This window comes from Coffea eugenioides, chromosome 6 (assembly GCF_003713205.1).
Source record: "Coffea eugenioides isolate CCC68of chromosome 6, Ceug_1.0, whole genome shotgun sequence".
Classification (NCBI taxonomy): domain Eukaryota; kingdom Viridiplantae; phylum Streptophyta; class Magnoliopsida; order Gentianales; family Rubiaceae; genus Coffea; species Coffea eugenioides.
The window spans coordinates 52,895,866-52,911,414 of NC_040040.1; the positions used below are offsets into that span (position 1 = coordinate 52,895,866).

General features: G+C 37.2%; 1 protein-coding gene and 1 pseudogene across 2 annotated transcripts; one reads left to right on the forward strand and one right to left on the reverse strand.

The window, feature by feature from the left end:
• The first annotated feature begins 442 nt into the window (after positions 1 to 442).
• Positions 443 to 2,738, forward strand: LOC113773005 (annotated as a pseudogene).
• A 4,252-nt stretch (positions 2,739 to 6,990) lies between these two features.
• Positions 6,991 to 15,163, reverse strand: LOC113772829 (auxin response factor 19-like). 2 transcript variants are annotated; one of them, XM_027317308.1, is made up of 15 exons: positions 14,583 to 15,163; positions 14,060 to 14,172; positions 12,831 to 12,929; positions 12,680 to 12,736; positions 12,356 to 12,511; positions 12,168 to 12,252; positions 11,913 to 12,003; positions 11,537 to 11,701; positions 11,266 to 11,388; positions 10,987 to 11,062; positions 10,761 to 10,902; positions 8,908 to 10,164; positions 8,324 to 8,796; positions 8,057 to 8,247; positions 6,991 to 7,707 (listed from the first exon to the last, which is right to left on the reverse strand). In XM_027317308.1, the coding sequence occupies exons 1-15, from the start codon at positions 14,644 to 14,646 to the stop codon at positions 7,572 to 7,574; spliced, it is 3,228 nt and encodes a 1,075-aa protein (XP_027173109.1). In that variant the 5' UTR covers positions 14,647 to 15,163; the 3' UTR covers positions 6,991 to 7,571. The 2 variants fall into 2 exon arrangements, with proteins under 2 accessions (XP_027173109.1, XP_027173108.1); XM_027317307.1 differs by having other exon boundaries at positions 8,324 to 10,164.
• Between the last annotated feature and the right edge of the window lie 386 nt (positions 15,164 to 15,549).

Sequence of the window (15,549 nt, forward strand, 5' to 3'; positions counted from 1 at the left end):
CTAATAACATATTATCAAGCGATTGCTATAAATTATACTTCATTTAGAGTAAATAGAGTATAATTCATCACAATTACTTAATTATCGATAATTGATATTGGTATACCACGCGACATATCATATCAGCAAGCAGTATCTTTTCTCGCAAGCACATAGTAACTTGCCATTAAATCAAAATCATTAAAATCAGGACACCTAATGTCTCCCTACAATGTTAAAAAAACAAAAAAGAAAAAAAAAAAAGGTCTTCATACATTTCTCCAAGAAATTTGCTCAGATCCTGTTTATCTATTTTCAATTAAAAGAAAGATGGGCATCAACACCTATATAACAGCAAGACTAAGCTGCATTTTTCTGCTGCTGATCCACTACTACCAGTCCACTCACTCTCCAACCAAGCGGCGTCGTTTAGTCTATACACACTAACCGGAGGGAGAAACCCATGGGTGTAGAGGAGAAAGATGTAGACCATCTCCCAAAGAATGCAGCCAACTATACAGCTTTGACTCCACTTGGCTTCCTGGCGAGGGCAGCTTTAGTCCATCCCAGCCGTACATCCATCATTTACATTATAGACGAATATGGGATGGAAAAATTATACTAACATGGTAGACTTTCAATTGCTAATGTTTTCAAGATAACGTGGAGTGGAGAACAAAAAGAAAAGCTATCATTCACGACAACGTTACACTTCTTGATGTTAATGTATCATGAGGAGACACGTTTCATCTTAATACATGATATAACGTAGCACCAAAATGTATTCGAGGATCCAATACCATATTTCATGCTTAAATGGCCTCAAATTCTTGAGAGTCAGGCATATATCCTTTGCCAAAATACTAGATTATAGTGCAAAGATGATGCTACTGGTACACTAAAGTTTCAAACTGAAAAGAATGAAGAATTATAGTTTTTCTTGCACCTGATTGATCAAAAGAATTGAATTCCAGCTGACTACGTAGAACTAAAAAGCAGGATCAATAGGGAATTGATTTCAGGAGTAGCAAATCGTGCAAAATCTGGAGTTGTTGTTGATTGAATTGTTGCTGTATCTTGCAGCTCAGTTGTGTGGAGTTAATGGTATCACTTCCACTGATTATATTACACTGATTCATGAAACTAGGTCGCTGTAATTGCACCAAATGTACCGGCAATGTACGAAGCACATTTTGGAGTTCCAATGGCAGGAGCTGTTCTGAATGCTGTCAATATTCGTCTAAATGCAGAGACTGTTGCATTTCTTCTGGGGCATTCAGAAGCTGCTGTTATAATGGTTGACCAAGAATTTTTCTCCCTGGCAGAGGAAGCTTTAAAAATCTTGTCTGACAAGAGCAAAGGCAACTTCAGGCCTCCTCTTCTTGTTGTTATTGCTGATAAAACCTGCGATTCGAAGTCACTCCAACATGCTCTTTCAAAAGGCGCAGTGGAATATGAGAGACTTCTGGAAACTGGTGACCCAAACTTTGCATGGAAACCACCACAAGATGAGTGGCATAGCATTGCTCTTGGTTATACTTCTGGCACGACAGCGAGTCCCAAGGGAGTCGTGCTCCACCATCGAGGGGCATATCTGATGGCTCTTAGTAATGCTCTTGTATGGGGAATGAAAGAAGGGGCAGTTTATCTATGGACTCTTCCCATGTTCCATTGCAATGGCTGGTGTTTCACTTGGGCACTGGCTGCTATGTGTGGAACAAGTGTATGCCTTAGACAGGTATCTTCCTCTGATAGTTAAATTTTCTTGTCTCTGCTGAGAATAAGGTAATGTTCCCTGTTGCTTAATTAGGCACCCGTTGCCTGATTTATTTGACTAATCTTTTGTGATTTAATCTTGATAGGTAACAGCAAAGGCAATCTATTCAGCCATAGCCAATCTTGGCGTCACACATTTCTGTGCTGCTCCTGTGGTGCTCAACACGATTGTGAATGCTCGAAAAGAAGAGACCATCCTCCCTCTCCCTCGTATTGTACATGTAATGACGGCCGGCGCTGCTCCACCCCCTTCTGTTCTCTCTGCAATGTCTCAAAGAGGCTTTCGCGTTACGCACACTTATGGCCTCTCAGAAACATATGGTCCTTCCACCATATGTGTGTGGAAACCTGAATGGGATTTGCTGCCACCTGAAAACCAAGCGCGATTGAATGCTCGACAAGGTGTGCAGTACGTAGCCTTGGAAGGCCTCGATGTTGTCGACACAAAAAGCATGACACCCGTTACTGCTGATGGAACCACAATGGGAGAAATTGTTTTCAGAGGTAATGCTGTGATGAAGGGATATTTGAAAAATCCCAAAGCCAATCAAGAGGCTTTTGCAAATGGATATTTTCATTCTGGTGATCTTGCTGTGAAGCATCCAGATGGTTACATAGAAATTAAGGACAGATCGAAGGACATCATTATATCTGGAGGTGAAAACATCAGTAGTCTTGAAGTAGAGAATATGCTGTATCAACATCCTGCAATATTGGAAGTTTCAGTGGTGGCAAGAGCGGACGAGCAATGGGGTGAGTCACCTTGTGCATTTGTCACGTTAAAGGGAGACTTGGAAAAATCTGATCAAAAGAGCTTCGCAGAAGATATAATGAAATTCAGTCGATCAAAGATGCCTGCATATTGGGTTCCAAAATCTGTGGTATTTGGACCATTGCCAAAGACTGCAACTGGAAAAATACAGAAGCATTTGTTGAGGGCCAAGGCAAAGGAGCTGGGACCAGTGAAGAAGAGTCGCTTATAATTTCTTAGGCCTAACTGCAGAAGTTGACTAACCTAAATGCTACACCTTTCTGCTGCTGTTTTTTCATTTCTTCTATGATGTTACCTCACTTGTCAACAATTATATAGACCATGTTTTTTCTCTGTCACTTTCTTTATTGGCTTGCTTCACCCTTAATAGATAAAGTACTCTTATGAAAAGTTACAAGTTACATCTTAAAAAAAAATAGAGTGGGAAAAAAAAAACCAGGTAGTCAATGATCAAATTAATGCATATTCATTCTTCCTTCATCATATTTATATCCTAATTCTAGACTCAATAAGTAGGCAAACAAGTGGTAGACTCGGATTTTAAGCAAAAATTTGTGATAGTGTTTTGTTTTTACTTTGGTCATTTGTACCTATTATAAATAAGAATGAATTGCTATTAGAAATTGGATTAATATTTATTATATTTTAATTGTAATAATTTTTATACTAACAGATTTAAAGGGAAAATCGTTCAAAACGTCCCTCACATTTTACAAGATGATTTTTTTCGTCCCTCACTTTTAAAAGTGTAATTTTACGTCCCTTACATATTCAAATTGACCAAATTTGGTCCCTACCTAGGTTTCCGATTAGTTTTTGATCGGAATTCACCACGTACCTTGCACGTGATCATATTTCAAGGGCAAAATTGTCAAATCAAATTTTATATAATTCGATTCATAATCCCTTACATTTCATAAAATAAATTTTTTCGTCCCTTACATTTCACAAAATGAATTTTTTCATAAAATGAATTTTTTCATCCTTCATATTTTTCAAAATGAATTTTTTCATCTTTTATTGATCATTTGTGTGAATAAATTTTTTTAAATCCATGTATATATCTATTTGATTTCACTTGAACAGTACGAATAGCATATGAAATCAAATAGAGATATATTACATACTATTCGTACTGCTCAAGTGAAATCAAATAGATATATACATGGTTTAAAAAAATTGTTAGTTTTTCACTTATTTTAATTTTCTTTTACTCAAAATTTGAAAATAAAGAAGACATTTAATCCTAAATATTATCGAGTGTTTATATTGAATTAAATTTGGACAGAAAAAATAAACAAAAGAAAAGTATGACAAAAAGAAATTAGTGATTGGCATTTTCAAATTTTAAGACAATCACAAGGCAAGTACTTCAACTGTTGGTCTTAAAAGTGTCAAGTAGAAATTTCGTATTTAAACTGAAATTTGTTAGCACAATTATAGAATTCGAGTTAGGACCCATTAATTAGATGAACTTATTAGACAATTCAATAAATAAATTATTATCAAAAGAGAAATATCACAAATATTGAATAGGTTCAAATGGTGAAATCATATAAATATATACATGGGTTTCAAACAAAATTATTAGTTTTAAACCCCTATAAATATCTATTGAATAGTATGTGTACAACTACAATTAGCATGTTTAGATGAAATCCAATAGAGATAAATTACATGTTATTTGTAGTGTTCAGATAAAATCAAATATACATATACGTGGGTTTATAGAAAAAAAGCTATTCATACACATGATCAATGAGGGATGAAAAAATTCATTTTGAAAAATGTAAGGGATGGAAAAATTCATTTTTTGAAATGTGAGGAACGAAACAATTCATTTTGTAAAATGTTAGGGACCAAAAAATTCATTTTGTGAAATATGAGGGACTATGAATCAGATTATGTAAAAATTTGATTTGACAATTTTGCTCTTAAAAAATGATCACATGCAAGTCACGTGGTGAATTCCGGCCAAAAACTAGTCAGAAACCTAGGTAAGGACCAAATTTGGTCAATTTGAATTTGTAAGGGACGTAAAATTACACTTTTAAAAGTGAGGGACGAAAAAAGTCATTTTGTAAAATGTGAGGGACGTTTTGAACGATTTTCCCAGATTTAAAAGGACGATAATATCCTCTATACAAATTAATTTTTTTTTTTCCAACAAGTGTCATGCTTCTACACTCACTAGTGTAAACACACAATCTACACTATAAACAGTTGATGTTTCCTAGTTCTAATTTAGAAGTTCTTGTTTTAATCAAATTTTAGTAGTTTCCTTTTTAAGGTATACTGTAGTTGTTTTGTAATTTCTTGTCTTAGTAGTTTCTTAATTACCTAGTCTAGCATGCTATATATTGCTGTTATATTATTGTATTCAATTGAAAAAAGTGAGATAAAAACATTATAAAGAGTCTTTGGTTGTTGTAAAGGCAATTCTGTAAAGATTTTATGTGGTCTCAATATGAGAGTCGGATGTGATTAATAAACTCCTTTTTCCCCACACATATTTTTATGTGTCAAATATCTTCCACCGCATTTTTTATATGCTAACAAGCGATAGAGAACTCTAAATTCGAGAATTTGGTCTTTGGGGTGTATGTTGTCTCAAAACACAAAGAACTAGACCACTATGAGTCTTGCAATCGCCAGATCAGTCGCTCAAGTCTCAAAAAATTTTCAGATCTGACAACTAGATCTAAAATAAATTCAAATTAAGAACAAAATAAAAACTAGATACCACATCACATTTCACATGTAAGGAATTAGAACATTTTCCTGCGGAAATTCATAGTCATAATAAGCTTTCAAAGTCAATAAGAATTCATGAGTTTTCTTTTCAAAACATTATATAGATGATAGATGATTCACCTATCTCGATAGACATGAGAAACTCCGAACTAAACTCAAGTAATCCGAATGATAATCTACCAAACTTGTTTGTGGTCAGTTGCATTAGGGATGATTATTTTTTAGGGAAAATGATATGTTTCATCCTTCACATTTCGCAAAAATATTCTTTTCATCCCTCACTTTTATAATGAAGCAAATTCGTCCCTGGCATTTAAAAATTAAAGCTATTACATCCCTTAACCTAATTTTCAATCTGAATCAAACCATTCAATAACCCAGTAATAAATTTCAGAAATAAAATTGATAGATCACTCGGTCAATTTCATCATATTCACATGACATTTATTAAACCAAAAAAATAAAAATTATAACATAAAAGGCCATTCTTTGTTTTGGAATAGTAGAGTTTTTTTTTTTGGTAAATCTTTTCATGCACCGATAGTATATCCGCTTGCGAATCTAGATGTGTATCATAAATATAAATTTTGGTGTTTAAATTTAAATTGAAATGATATGGCGGTACATAAAACTATCAGTGTATACAATGATGATGTAGGAAAGATTAATCTTTCTTTTTTATGTTATAATTTTTTCTTTTTTCTTTTTGGGTTCATTAAATTTTACATAAATATCAAGTTGAGGTAATCAAGTAATCTACCAATTACACCCCCAAAATTTGTAATCAGGTTAATTGGTGGTTTGATTTAGATTGAAATTTGGGTTCAGGGATGTAAGAACTTCAGTTTTTAAATGTGAAGGACGAAATTGCTTCGTTTTAAAAGTGAGGGACGGAAAGAATATTTTTGTAAAATGTGAAGGATGAAATGAAACCGATCATTTTCCCTATTTTTTATTACATATGTAAAGGTTCTAAGTGAGCAACTTTTATTTGTTAACAATTATCTATTTCTTTTGTTCTTTTATTAGCTTATTTTTAGATCCATAAAAATATTGTAAATTTACCATTGATCATTGATACTGCCACATAAAATAAGAAAACCAAGTAGTATAAACATGACAGTGAAAAACTGAAAATTTTAGGAAAGAATTTCAAATCTCTCATCAAATTGACAGATCGAATTGAGAAATTTGATAAAGGATTTAAAATCCATCCAAATAACTCTAATTGTTTTGAATTACTTAAAGAAGCATTTGGGTTTGTAATTCACCGATTATTAAAAAAAAATTTAATACTAAAAGTGATTTATAAATTCAAATACCTTCTAACAGTAATCTAAACAATTACAGGAATCACTCGATCCAAACGCAAAATTCCTATCTTTTAGTTCTCCAAAAATTGTTTCCAACTTTCCAAGCCTAATTAATTGATCCATGAACACTAGCCAAAATGCATTTCCATTTTAGCTACCTCTAATGCAAGCATGAGTTTCGACTTACAACACCAAATTATCATACCCACTTGAAAATAAAGGTGTGTTGTTCTTTTTAACATTTACTTCAGTTTAATATTGGACAGATTGCCATTTGACTTCCGAATTGTTAGCTTTGTCATTCGTGAGGTTCTCTTTTGACTTTAGCAGATTATGCTCAACTACAAAAGATACAACGGGTCATGAGTTGGTAGAAGCCATTGTGAACCGACGGGCTGATGGATTGAATACTCTAAGATGTCACTACTCTTCACAGAATTTCTGAGATTCTTACCAGTTTTTGTTAATGGGGGGGTTAAAGGAAAAATCTACACATCTATACACTCAAGAGACTAAACCATACAGATTTCAAGCTTTTACTCTCTACAATACAACTCTATGGGAGGATTTTTCAATATAGGAGACAGAAAAATTTGATGATAGATATCACAAGATTGAAAAGCTTCACTTTGCGCCAGAGTGGATTCTTATCTGAACTTCCACCATTGCATCTAACCTTTCATACTTCCAAATTCTTGGATGTTCTTGCAAAAGGAGATCAAACTCAGCCACATCATCTTCCAAGCTATTACTTTGCAGCCGGGTCCAAAGTTCAAGAAAAACAGGCTAAATCACTAAAGGCATGAATTCTTTCCTCTGAGCCTGATGTAGCTGTACTTAGACCGTGGCATAAGTAAGGTGAGAAGGAATACCCATGGCATCGAATTCTCCGGCACGTCCAAGAGAACAAACTTCTACTACTTAAACGGTAAGCTTCAACCAATGAAGAAGAATTGCTAAAGCTCTAGCTGGCTAATTTACACATTCCCACCATCTGAGCTGCTACAAGCTTGATTTGGGAGGACACTATTCCCAAAATCTCCATCCAAGCTCATCTGCTGAACTTCTTGAGGAGAAAGAATCTTAATGTAGCGGACACAGTTCACAAATTCCCTGAAGGCAAAGAAAGTCTTTGTAAGGATATATATATATATATATGAAAACCACATCAACAATGGTGTCTGGAAATCAATTGATCAATCAGTTATGGTATTACAGGGCAGAAACACAGGAAAGAACAAGTCTCGGTAAGCTAATACTTGGGATTTGAATTTCAAACAGAAGTTGCAGATTAATTGTAAAGAGAAAGGATAAATTGATTAACCATGGACTTACTTCAACTAGTAAAAGCCTAGTCATGACTAACAACATACTGATTAACCACAGCAAAGACGAAGCAAAAGGTAATTAGTAGTGAATAACAGAAAATAACAACTTCAATAGTTCAAGTTTATAGACTTACTCCCAAGGGTCATCACCAACTAGCAGAACATCATTTTCATGATCCACGTACACAAGTTTCCAACCTATCCTCTGCCTGTCCTCCAGTTGCCCCTCTATGCCAAACCTTCGAGCTAGATCTTGTTTAAGCTCTTCATAGCCTGAGTAACGTGTAATATCTATTGATCTCCCAACAGCTCCACGTTTATAAACCTGCACAAGCACTTACTATTCAGCATAAGAAAGTTAAACACCCTGCGGAAGAAAGTATATGTCAGTGAAAACAGACCTTGGTATATGTCCGCATGCGAGGTAACTGCGTTGGAGCCCAGGGACCTCTATTCATGAAGTTACCGTCATTTATGGCTGAATCAATTGAATTAAATGTCATATCTGGTACTCCAAATGACTGAGAAACCATTGATGATGAAAGCTCAGGCTGAGTTTCCTTGGGATTCTCATAGCTGGAAATCATTCCACCTCCAGTGTCAAGATTACTTGAGAAGTCCTTACCAGATCCCAACATTCCCTTTGCAGATACAGAATCGGGCATCATTGCCATCCCAAATTGGTTGTCAATGTTAGCCCCGAAAGAAACATTATTTCTTGGATCAGCCTGAACTTCTTGACTCGTGTCTCTGAACAACACTGGCTGAGAATTGAAAGACATTTGATTGGTTCCATGTGGTAACTGGACATCATTTTGAGAAAGACAGACTGAAGTTGCCGAAGATTGAGTATCCAAATATTCCATTTGTGCTCCTGAAGCATTAAGGTAGGTTTGATGAGCAAAAAATCCTTGGTTCTGACTCTTGGAGACGTTCAATGAAGGCTTAACATCAGGTTTTTGCAGCAAATCTTTAACTAAGTTACCACTAGCAGACATGGTTTCTAGGCCACTAGAACTTAGCAGGGCTGCAGAAGGCTGGGCAATCTCATCCCCCATTGCTGTACCACGGTGTGTCCTGCCATTCATGCTTGGCTGAACTCCATTTGGACAGTTATTTGTGGATGGAGAAGTTGAACAAGAAGGAATATCATCAGTGATCCCAGAAGGGCCTCCACCAGCAGTCCCTGTCAGTAAACTGCTGCCAGTGGCAGAGAGATGATTGGTTGTTGCAGTTAGCGAGTGTCCAACGTGCCCATGGACTTCAGGCACCACTCCAGATTGCTGCTGCTGAAGCTTTGGTTGCTGAGTCCGTTGATTGAAGCGGAGATTATTTTGGCTATTGGTTCTTGTTATCTGTTGTGGGATAACATGGGACTGTGGGATAGAGGTGGGGATTGGTTGGGATACATCCTGTATCTGACTGGACGTCAATGACCTGGAAAAGCTCGGAGGTGCATCCAGGAGTGGCTTTTGTTGATCATGAAGTTGGGTGAGTTGAGAAGGCTGCTGCATTGCAGATTGCTGTGCCAACAAAGATTGCTGTTGCTGATGGAGCTTCTGTAGAAGTTGAAGTTGGATTGGGTTCTCAGAAAAATTCAACTTTTGGCTAATAGGGTCCTGGGACTGGGATGGCAATAAATTCTGCTGTGAATTCTGACACATAAGTTGCTGCTGTTGTTGTGGCTGCAAAGGCTGCAAGTTTTGAGAAAGGCTCCTTTGAAGCTGATGGCTCGACTGTTGCTGTTGTTGAAGGACATTTTGACTTTGTACAAGATTCTGTGCCTGGAGAAGTTGAGCTTGCACTTGACATGTAGGCAAAGATTGATTAATTAAAGGTTGTCTCGGCTGCTGAGATATATCAGGCAGCTGCTGTTGCGGTTGAATTATTGAGCCTAATGGATTCAATGTAGAAGCTGGAAGATTTTGCAGTTGATCAAGGTGCTGCGGTTGCTGGGTAGGTCTCTGTGCAAACTGCAGGGTGTTTTGCTGAGGAGCTTGAGGTGCTGGCAAACCTAATTGGCGTGAAAGATCTGCTCCAGCAATGTTTTGCATAACAGACCCAGGTAAAGAATGCAAGTAATTTGGCTGCGCTGTGTTAGCCAGTGACGGATTCTGCTGCATGTTCATCCACTGAACTAAGCTCATACCAGGGAGTGCTTGTGGATCCTTCATGCCAAAGTCTTCCCCAAGCCAAGGCATTGTCCTCTTGAATAGACTGTCTAGGTCAGACAAGTCATCATCTGGAGGAAACAACAGAAATGACAAAATCAGAAACTACCCAAACCTGAAGTCTACAACTTTGAATCATTTTTCAACTGGAAGTTTACCTTTCGGATACTCATTCAATGTTTCAGTCATTACCTAGAGCACTAGTATTCATTATTCAGAGACAACAATGAACATATTAACTTAAAAATTATATTAAGGAAAAAAAATAAAAAAAGAATGAACATATTTTTGCAGGTTAAAGGTGGACCAAGATAGGAAGAAAGCACCTATTCTCTAGCACCTTCATGTTGTTGACTCTTTTGCAAAAAGATAAGCGGAAAACCTGATGTCATCCCACTTCTCTTTGTTCAAGCAATATATCAACTTTCAGTGAGGATAACTTAAGCAGGCCCAGCTAAGTGGAAATGGACCATTATTAAGTTCTACATCCTAAGGAGAGTAAAAGAGGGCAGCACATCGTGCAAGTGTGACATAGTAAACAATTCCACCATTTAAACTTGATAGCAAATACTTCACTTTTACGGAAGACCAGAAACATAAACTTTAAAAATGGATGGAAAAGATGAGGGAAACAAAATTCAGATCACAAGCACTAGTATCATTTTACCTGGCATTCCAGGTTGCCTAGGACGCTTTGGTCTAAAGAATGAGGGAGTAGGACAGATGAAAAATGGGGCCGTTACAGGTTCAATCTCCCAAATTGATACCCGATTACGTCTCTCTCCTGCAGTCGACTCATCCCAACCAACCTAATCAGGGAGAATAAAAATCTTGAATATGGTACCTGAAAATAAACTAGGGATTATAAAGTACAAAGCTTTCTTTATTTTTACCTGCAAATTACGCCACTGTGAGTTCTTCCACCTTAAAGGATCCAGATCACTGATGCCTGTTATTGTACCCATGTATCTGCAAGGTAGAGATTATACTTATTTAAAACCATACTATGTGACGAAAAAAGGGTCAGAGGTAGGTTGGGCAAATCACAAGGGTGAACACCATGTCTTCCGGCACCCCCACCTCTGACATCTGTTACTCCAGGGCCAGAGAGCCCAGACCAACAAGAAACCATAACTTTATCACATGATCCAAGTCAAAGGGAGGACTTCTACCTTCTTGTTCCTGATTCTTCAGTTTCAAACATCATTCTGAACCGCATCCCAAGAGATATTTGATTACTGCAAACTGCTTTGTAGTACTTGGCCAAAGGGATTACAAATTCAGACGGACTAGCCCTGCTCATATCATGTAAATTCAGAAAGTTTCAAAAACTGCACTGTTACGTTTCTGGAAACTGAATACGCAAACCCAACAAGTATTTCCAGTGTAGATGACAGGTAAACCAAGACACAAAAGATTTAATGCCAGCATATAAAGATAGACCTTGGATTATAAAAGACTACGAATGGGCTATTGTTAGCAGCTGCATGAGCTGCAGCAGCGAGGATCCCAATGTGCATGCTGTCACTTGACAGAACTGATGACGATAAGTTGGTAGGTTGCCTATTAGCTCGTCTAATGCCCAAGAGTAGTTGCTGCTTTTCATCCCTGTACACAAGCATATTGAAAATTAACAGTAAAAAAAGGATTATTAAGTCCACAACATATTAATGTATGTTAAAAAGTAAAAACTCTACTTTGCAGTTGCTATTATTTTGTGCTGATGCCCAAGTCTAGATCTAGTGAAGCTCAAAAGTGGGAGAAAAGAATATCACAAAAGACCAAAGCTAGAGAATCATTACATACTCGATCTCATTACCTAATAAACAAGACCGAGTCACCAGCAAAAAGCCTCTTCCCACTGACAAAAAGACTCCATCCAGTGGTAAGCAAGTGACGCTTTGGTTGCCCTACATTATAAGAGAAAAGAAGTTGGAGCAATAAGTTCAGGCGTCAGTAACTAGAATAGCTCTCCCTCTACTTAATAAGAATAAGAAGGAGAACCAACAAGTTTTGCGGTTGAAACTAATATTTCCAACTAATAAATCTAAGGTAGACACCAAATGGAACATACCGCGATAGATATGGCGAAAAGTCCATAGATTTTCATGCAGGTCCCTGGCCACAAGCTCTTGAGCAGGTGGTTGCAGTGTAAAATCCTAAGGAAACATGACAAATATGTTCCTTCCGGATCAGGTTTAAATTAAGAAACAATAATACAATATTAAGCAAAGAAAACAGACCAGGATTTCTTCCCCTTACCAGAGAGGGAAAAATCTTCTCTGCTGCACGGCGGGGAACAGAGAAACCTCCATGGGTGCTTGTATCACTGGCTGTCAAAGTCTTACAAAAGAATTCTGTTTGTGGCTTATTAGCCTTTGTTGACAAATCTGACCTCAGCAATGCATCTTTATCAAACTGACAGTCAAATTGGGCAAAAAAAAAAATTAAACAGCCATATTCAATTAACAAATTTAATCTCTCATCTTCTAAAGTAATAACAAGCCAGGACTACTGCTATCGATTTGGAAGAAGCAGAAAAGCAGAGAAAAATATGGATTGATTTCAGATAAGGAATATCCTTACCTCAGGAACCGGTTGGAGTGTCATCTGGGCATATACTTCGTCTGTTTCTGGATCCGCCTGAGAATTGAATGAACAAAAATGTAATTTTTAAGCACACAGGACTTCCAAATTCAGTAAATCAAAACGGCACTTAAAATTAGCCCAGCCATACATGCAGTGTGACATTGTGAAGGAGGCATAATAGCTTTGAGGGAAGATTTGGGTAGTTTGGAATTTGAGCATCTACATCCTTTTTCATAGATGCCGCAACCTGAAAATGGAAGACCAAAGTGGTATCAGAAAAATTCAATTACAAAAAGATGGCAAAATGTTCAACAATAATGGACAGGCAACTGACAGGAAACCGGTTTTCTTAAAGATAGGAGTGAACATAAATTAAGTGAATTGATACTCCTTAGGGTATAGAAGAGAAGCTTCGTGACTGCCCATGGAAGATACAGTTCACATGTAGCCTAAACTATTCTCCACTCGTTTGCCTTAATTTATACTTGACTATATCCACTTGGTATCAGACAAAAAATCTCAAGGGCCAAAAGCTGCTAAGTCATTAACATGACCGTTATCCTATGCCACTGGCCTAAGTAAAATCATATACATGCCTCGTTCACTTTGTTACTTAAAACCCGTTGACATTTATAGCAGAATTTGAAGTTGATTGTCAGTGTGCTAGCACTGACACCAACAGTAACAACAACTTGAAGAATTAGAAAACCTATCCTCCATTGTGTCACAGCCAACGCTATCCAACCTAATGACCTAATGGTTATTGAATATGCTAAGCCAAAAATTTATGATTCATTTCCCCTATAAACTGAAAATCCCAGGCAAGGCTCATCCGACCTAAATTTTTCTCAGTAATAATGAACAAACCCAATGTCTTTAAACTCATGACTCTTCCACATAAGTCAATCAAAATCCAATACAAGAACACCAGAAAACTCTTGAGTGTAACCACTTCTTTCTTGGTACAGTAAATATCTCCTGTAAAAGGTTAAAATAGAATTACTTAAAAAATATGCTTTTAGAATAGAATCTCACGTTAATTTACTTTAAAAGTGCTGAACAACTTTAATTAACCTTTCCATGTTCTTATATCAGCATGTTTCCTAGGGGTTGCCTAAATTTCTGTACATATTACACAGATGGATAAAGTTGTTGAAGATGCACAAAGGTAGGGATACATTTTACCCTACTGAGATATGAACACAAACAACATGATGCATCACCCTATTTAGCTGACATGATGGTTAACGATAACTAGAACCATACCAACCCTCCTTATAGCCCATAGCCATTTCTCATTTGTATTGATGCAAAAGGCAAAATATGCATACACAAGCCAAAAAGGGAGAAAGAACAGCAAGCCTAAAGGTTGCAGACCTGTTCACTATGGCCTTGAGGGAAGTAGACAACATGGGTCCCAGCGGCCGGCAAATTTACCAGAGGACCAGCACAAGCTTGCCATAGCTCTGGGTTTATACTCTTCTTCTCACCTGTGATCGATAACATCCCCATTTTACCAATTCCCACGTGTCAGTACGATTTCCCTCCGACCAAAAATCACCAAAAGTCAACTAAAAAGAAGGGTACTTGAAATTTTTTCGAGGAAAATGAGATGAGTGCAAGATGTTTCTGATCAGAAGCTTTCTTGTTTTCATTAGAGATAAATCCAACTAAAAATAAAAAGGATAAAAATATATTTTTAAAAAGAGAAAAAGGCAGAACCGTCCATCCCACAGGAAATTACCCAAAGTGTCTTTGGAGATACATGAATCTCACTAATTTCTTGTTTATTTTTGTGATCCTCGATTATTACAAGGCCTAAAAAACTACAGAATTTTGGTATAATGACTTGACAGCTACAAAGAAAATGAGAGCAGAATAAGTAGAGAAAGAGAACAACCTTCAGAGGGATTGGCCAAGGCCGCAGCTGACGGAGCTCCGGCGCCGGTGGCCGGCGTCTTCATTGTACTTAATGTCTGGTGACCCTCTTGCTTATTCAGCTGAAAGAACAATATGGTTGTGGATATTTACCGGAGACCCATTTTTCCCGGAACTAATCAGAGCTCCGATGCCACCTCCGGCGACCCAAAAACCACCAAAAATAAACAAAAACCGAGAAAAAGCCCAAGTTGGAGCTAACTCAAAAGAGCTGTCTAGAAGACCCAAAAAGCTAAAAAATGGATAAAAACAGCTAGCTCAATGGATCAACTACAAACCAGCTTGTTCCTCTGCTTCTTAGCTAGGAAAAAAGAATGATATCTTTCCCAAAGCAAAATGATAAAAGCGGTGGACTTTTCCGGCCAAAGACGAATAAAGAAGAAAAGGGTCCAAGCTCAAGTCGTCAAAGAAGCTGCTTGCCGGCTCCGGTAGATATTCCGGCCGGTGCCGGAAAATGGGAGGAAAGAGAAACCCAAAAAAAAAGAAAAAAGGAAATAAGTACTACTAAAAAAGGATGAAACTTATTGAAAAAGGCGAAAGAAACAGAAGAAAGAGAAGGAGGAAGAAAGAAAGGAGGAGAGGGGGAGACAAGAGAAGCTTTGGAAAAGGAGGGGATGTTGAGGATTGCAGAGACCAAATTGCAAAATGCTGCTGCTGTTGTTCTTACTATACTTTTTAATTGCCCCCTATTCCACACTACACTCTCCCAGCACCCACACACACTACACACACTACAAATCCACACACAGACACACACTACTTTCTTCCTTCTTCCTGTTCTTCGTCAGAGCCAACAATTTTCCTTTTCCCTTCTTTGTTTATTTTTTTTTAATTTATAGGAGTATCTTTTGTTCTTTCTTTCTTTTCTCTTTCTTGCATCCCACCAAAAGTTTTCACTTTCTTTGCATTCTTCTCTCTCCTTTTTCCCT

Bases quoted from the DNA above. Each gene is read 5' to 3' on its own strand.
- LOC113772829 (XM_027317307.1), bottom strand. From the start codon at position 14,646: ATGAAGACGCCGGCCACCGGCGCCGGAGCTCCGTCAGCTGCGGCCTTG. The intron at 12,930-14,059 runs GTCTGCAACCTT...TTCCATTTTCAG, and splicing joins CTCAAGGCCATAGTGAACAG to GTTGCGGCATCTATGAAAAA. The intron at 11,063-11,265 runs GTAGAAGTCCTC...TCTACCTTGCAG, and splicing joins GAAGAATCAGGAACAAGAAG to ATACATGGGTACAATAACAG.